The 6230-nt window shown below is 47.5% G+C and overlaps 1 protein-coding gene across 1 annotated transcript; it reads left to right on the top strand.

The window, feature by feature from the left end:
• The first annotated feature begins 1529 nt into the window (after positions 1 to 1529).
• On the top strand, positions 1530 to 1716 carry LOC144136248 (tubulin beta chain-like). The gene has a single exon (XM_077668442.1). The coding sequence runs from the start codon at positions 1535 to 1537 to the stop codon at positions 1712 to 1714; it is 180 nt and encodes a 59-aa protein (XP_077524568.1). The 5' UTR covers positions 1530 to 1534; the 3' UTR covers positions 1715 to 1716.
• The last annotated feature ends 4514 nt before the right edge of the window (positions 1717 to 6230 follow it).

The following is a 6230-nucleotide window of genomic DNA, read 5'->3' as shown; positions in this document are numbered from 1 at the left end:
ATCAAAGAGCAAAAAGCAGAAAACCTAAACCAAAACAGGGGTGTGTTGGATGCGGTGTTCTTTTGTGACAAAGATGACGTCACAAACAGTGTCGGCAAAACTTTTGTACGCGCATTTCACTGACAAACCACAAGCTGCAAGGAACGACCCCGTTCATTAAACATCTCAGATGACAAGCGCGACATTTCCCTGTTCACCAAGTGCAGACCGTGTATCAAGGAGGGGTAATGTTTCCGACGTTACAAATTTAGCGGTGCCCGTAAAAATCACTCATAAAGAGGTAACGAAGCGGCCACCTTTAAAGAGACTCTGAGGACAAATTCAAGTTGGGCTGTATGGAAATGTAGCAGCGTTCTAATTGCGAAAGACACTTTTATCACTAAAAAAACGGAGCTTCTACGACTAAGGCTAGGCGAAAGGGAAAGAGATGGGCATTTGTTCCCGTGCCGTGGGGAGTGAGCTACCTCAGACCTAGATACCCTACACAATCTCTAGAACTTCCCCCATTCAACCCTGCGCACCTCTAACCCGAACAGTGGACAACCCAAACGCGGACAAAGGTCCGTCCACTTCCCTAGCCAGGTAAAGGTCAAAAAATGAAATACAGATTCCGCCATCACCGACCGTTTTTGCAAGCAAACTACAGTGCTTGAAGAGTTTTCTTCCTTTTTTGTTTTTTGGTCGTGGATCCCTGAGGCTAGTCTACATCGCTATTCACTAAGCGGTGGTCACGAATTTCGCTTGTCTTGACGTCACGAGTTTGAATCGAGAAGCGGGAAAATTTTTAAATCCAAGTTTCTCGACATAATGCGTATTTTGTTGCCGGATAAACATCTACATACCCCATAAAGAGCCGAAAATCGATTTTTACTAAAAGCAAATGTCGGATGTAGTTACGCCCTTTAGATGGCGAGCGTGTGTGAGCACTCCCTCCTCACGCTAATCCGCGCCGCCGCTCAGCATACAAAAGAAAACTTGGATTATTCCACTTCTGTTGCAAGTTTAGGCAGGCCTATTTTTGGACGCCATCGCTCAATCCGATCCTCATGATCGAGAAAGGCGCTTTTTGAAATCGCATACTCAGGAATTATGGACAAAAGTATTTTTAAGCGGGAAGCCGTTCATGAACGCAGTTTTCTCGTATAATGCAAGATTTCACTAAAACAATCAATATATCCGCAGATCACCCGAGGCAGTCTCTTAGATTTTTTTCTATTCACGTTTTCGCTATCTTCAAAAGCGTTCCGGTGCGATCGCTGGAAACACTTTAAAAGGAAGATTTTGCTACATATCAGAATAATGGACCATTACCTTCAATATTTCCTTAACAGTGTCTTACAATTTTCCAATTTATAAAAATTTTTGCCGGAGAAAGCTGGACTTGTTGGCGCAGAAACAAAAATCCGAACAGCTGGGTAACTTGGTGGAAATAATTCGGACGGATAGAATTGAACTAGCTGTATAAGTTCCGCTGCAATTCGTGAAAGCCTACAAAAACAACTAATATTCGTGGTGCCCGTCTTAATTTGCAGCCATGTTCCGCCGCAAGGCCTTCTTGCACTGGTACACTGGGGAAGGCATGGACGAAATGGAATTCACCGAAGCAGAGTCCAACATGAATGACCTGGTGTCCGAGTACCAGCAGTACCAGGAGGCCACAGCCGACGACGAGGGAGAGTTCGACGACGAGGACGCCCTCGCCGACACTGCCTGAGACACCGCTACCGAAATTCCCATTTGGCTTGCAGAGTTCCGATAAAATAAACGATGTATATTAGGCAAGCCAGGCTACTGGCCATGGCGAGCATTTGGTTTTACTAGAAAAAAAAATTGTTTGGTGTGACGCAACACGAAACGATATATATTCGCAATAAATGCCCAGCATGAGTTGGAAATAACGGCGAGAGCAAGGCTGTTCTATCACTTGGAGGCGTGTAAGCTCCTGTTCTTGTTGCTTGGCAAAAAGAGGGCGCCGCTACTGATGGTGACAGCGCTCCATAGCGCCACAACGAATGCAAGTATGCTGGCGCTACCAACGCGAACGAGGACGGCTTAAAGAAGCCTCGGAGACGTTGCATGTTATATACAATTAGCAGCTGATCATTAATTTAAACGTAGGTGAAATCTCCGCGACGTGCGGCACGAAGCGCGGTGGTTGCACCATGTGCACGTACACTGATATTGGGAGGGGGTGGAGGATGTTCGCCCCCAATCCTCAAAGCGAGAGGAAATTTTACAGGAAAACCATGCTGAACTCAATTTAGTTTTGCAAAAAAAAAGTCGAAGAAATGCATGGTTCAAACGGACCTCCCCCCCCCCTCCCCCAACCGCCCTCTCCAAGAGTGACCCATATCCACGCCCGGTACCGGTGGACCATCAGAACAGAGTTGGATTAAATGCTTCAACGGTTGTTTTCATATTAATGCGTTTGACCAGCGCAGCTGTTGAACGCTTTCGCGATTGAGTGTAGACCATGGTGTAAGAAAATATTCTTACACCACGGTGCAGACACTCCACCAGCACCTGTGCGGAGCGCGCTCGAACGGCTATTGGGTGTTCGCGGTGACGTACACGCGGTAGGGTCAAGACCAATTTCCCAATCATCTCATCTCACAGAATCTGAGCACCAGGCCAGGGGAACATTAGAGACCGATGGGTACGCGGCGGCAGGGGGTCGAATCCCGCACCTCCCGCAAACAAGGCGGATGGCATGCGCTAGGGCACCGCTACGGTGCACGCCACAAGTGAGCTTCCCTGTAAATAAGAGACTGCTCGAACGCGGAGTCCATAACACATTACAAGAACTTCGAGAGGTCCCCATACAAGCCCAGAACCTTTGATTAGGTGCTGCCGGACGACAAATACTCAATCAGCAATAGGCCTGCATCACTATCTCCGCAAACAATACATCACTAAGAACACTCCCTACCCAGATCTGCACTTCGATCCATGTCAAACCATTACCGAGGAACATGCACCCCCACCGTAATCAAGGTCGGAGAAAGGCGCGCGAGGCAGCGCTACATAAATGGTATGGGGATGCGTTTGGGTGGATGCCACCTGCGATGAGCATGGAGCCACTGCAGTTGTCCGCAACCCCCACATAGCCTCCCTAACTTTCGACCTTCCTTCAGGCACCACCCCTGAGGGAGCCGAGAAGACCGCTATTGCTATGACATACACAAATGTCGGTTACATCATCAGTGAGTCAAAAACAGCCATTCAAAACTATGCCAGGAACAGGGTTCACCACCCTGCACAATCCCTGGTGCACCCCCCCCCCACCTATTCTAACGCGCTGAGCTCATCTGAATGCTTGCGCACTTGGGAAATCCCAGCAACGAGGCCGCCGACTCCTAAGCCCGAGAGTCTAGAAGTCGGGCACAGGCGGACCTCGTGGGGAATTTCTCGAAGGAGCGTATGCACTCGTTTGCTGAGCTCACCACAAACTCCCGCGCTGAGCGCCCTCATCTCCCGCCACCCCACCCATCCCTTACTACCGCAAAGAAATCAGTCTGGCGTCGTCTGCAGACGCACACGCTACCTACACCAGCCCATCTCTATAAATTTAAGCCGGTACCCCCATATGCACCTTGTGCTCCCGCCCCAAGGCCACCCTTGCACACATCCTCCCGTCATGCCCGGCGCCCCCTCCCCCCGCCGGGCTGGTGCCTCTCCGAACCTGGGAGGACTAGGACACCTCGTTGCGGTCAACGGACCTGACCAGGCAGAAGATCGTCGTCAGCCAGGCACCGTGTCACAAGAATGGATGCATTGTATTCTTGCTTCTAGGTCATAGATAAGCTTACCTATCGCCATTTTTCCTACACTAAATTATCGATATACCGGTAGATCAACTATTTCGTGAACCCCTTCGAGTTTCATAATCCAGGTTCGACTGTAATATTTTATTTACGAACACAAATAAAGTGACCCGTTACAGTGGCTTTGGCGTTCAGCACCTGATCCCAAGGTCCTGGGTTCGATCCCGTCCGTGGCGGCCGCATTTCGATGTAGGCGAAATAAAAAAACGCCCGTGTGCTGTGCGATGTCGTTGTATGTTAAGGAGTCCCATGTGGTCTAAAATCCGAAGCCCTCCACTACGGCGTCCCTCATCGCTCGTGTACGAACCACAATTCACAAATCGAGCGCTGAAAATGTGCGTCGCATGCAGCATCAGGCCGAACTGATCCTCTTTATGAGTGGCAGCTCTAAGTGGTTTAACAGAGTATACTGGGGGGCCCGTCCATATGCTACGTTTTCGTTTATATTAGCTCTAAGTGGGCCACATGCAAGAATATCTGGTACGGATCCAATTGGACTTCTTTTTGGAAATGTGGCGGAGAGTTTGAAGTCTGCTTCACTTCCGCCACCGGTTGGCCCGGTATATTGCACTACCTCCGCAATCGGCCTTGTCTTCAACGCGTCTTTACTATCCTGTCTTTCTATCCCATCTTTCAACTCTCCTACTATCTGCACGTGGTAGCGATTGTGGCTCGGCTTGAGCCAGTGAGCAGGCCTGTGCACTTTCCTTTTTTCTTCCTGGCAACACAGACAGACAGACAAACCATAGGGACAGGAACTGCCGCAACGTTTATGCCTATGGTTTGTGTGTCATGCATGCTCGCCTGCGGCCTACTTGGAGCTGCCACTTGATTAGGAAGCCAGCGGTTAACCTTTCTATAAGTGTTCCAGTTGGAATGCCCCTCCTATTCCATTTGAAGCTTGCAATTGGTTCCAAGTAAATAATGGGATATTTTCCGATTGGAAGCAAACATTTTGTTTTGTGTGGGCCGGCATTACAATTGGACGCTCCAACTGGCCTTCCAATGGGTTCAAAATATACATGGGAGGGCACAACCAATTTTAATGGCCGCCTTCTTAGATTCGAAAAACCGAAACTATGCCGCCATTTCGTCCCCTGACGTCATACGGGGGAGAATTAAGGTATAGGAGGACACAATCAATTTTAATGGCCGCCATCTTGAATTCGCGAAACCGAAACTATGCCGCCTTTTCATCCCCTGACGTCATACTCACATAGTTCCACCTGGATCATTCCACGCCAAACATCCCAGACGTTGCGCTCGACCATCTCCAATTTGTTCAAAAAATTCGTGGAAACATCGTAATGTGCGTAATGAAAGCCTGAAGCATTTTTGCCTAAAAAATTTATTCGTGAAGTGAGGGAAGATTGAATATTCAGAAAAATGAGAAAACAGGCACTGCTAAATAAGCAAATATTTAGAAAACACTCCAAAAAGTTTTTCATTTACATTTGCACAGATTCTGTCTTTCGATACAATTCGGAGCATGCTGCTTTACACGGCATAAATATTTTTTTTAATCGAAAAAAGTATGAAAATATGTCATTTTTGTCATTTTTTGTTTTAAATATGAACTTTCTCTCGGAAATTCTGGAATAGCCGTTTTGTTCCTGTAGATGTCCAGTACCTATAATAAATTTTACAGGTGATGAAACTGCGGATACAGAAGGAAAAAATCTAGTTACAAAAAGTGAATTTTGAGCCAAAACACTCGTTAATTTCACCCTGAGGTGGTCCAAGTAAAAATACAAACAATAGCGGATTACGTAAAACAGCTTATTGCCTTCCATTTCTGAAGTTTTTATCGAGGTAATTTTTGTTTAAAGCGAGGAAATAATTTTTTTAGTTGAGCTCTCGGGCCGTAAGTTGCGTCGTCTCTTAACGCCTCTTCACCGCAGAGCACGATACTGCAGACACTGTAGCCACGCGAAACCTTATAGTCCTTGTTCTTAAGTGAGGTTTGCACTGCAGGCAAGCATGGGAACACTGAGTAGTCGAACAGGTGTTCGTGCGAAAAGATTTTCTTAACGCTGCTAGTGCGGCACATGCCCAAGTGGGCTAGCTGTTTGGCGTGATTCTGTCGCAGTCAGTCATTCTTGTCGGCGCCATGAAAGACGTAATCAGCAGCATAAGAGCTTGTGAGACACCGATCTGGAAATGACTAGAACGATGCGGTGTTGAAACAATCCGTGACGCAGTAGCACCATGTGGTACCTGACCTTTGTGGCCGTCAGAAGCTCATGTCCGGTTGTTTCCGTTGTGATTAGTTTGTTGTATTTGATTTAATCAGTGCAATTTCTACATTAATACTCCAGCGACAACTATAGACGAGACACTATGCTGGTGAAGCACCTTCATGCGAGCGACGCACCTATGCCAACGCTTCCTAAACTTTTCAAGGCC

The sequence above is a fragment of the Amblyomma americanum genome, chromosome 1 (assembly GCF_052857255.1).
Source record: "Amblyomma americanum isolate KBUSLIRL-KWMA chromosome 1, ASM5285725v1, whole genome shotgun sequence".
In the NCBI taxonomy this organism is placed as follows: domain Eukaryota; kingdom Metazoa; phylum Arthropoda; class Arachnida; order Ixodida; family Ixodidae; genus Amblyomma; species Amblyomma americanum.
This window is presented reverse-complemented; position numbering and strand designations above follow the sequence as displayed.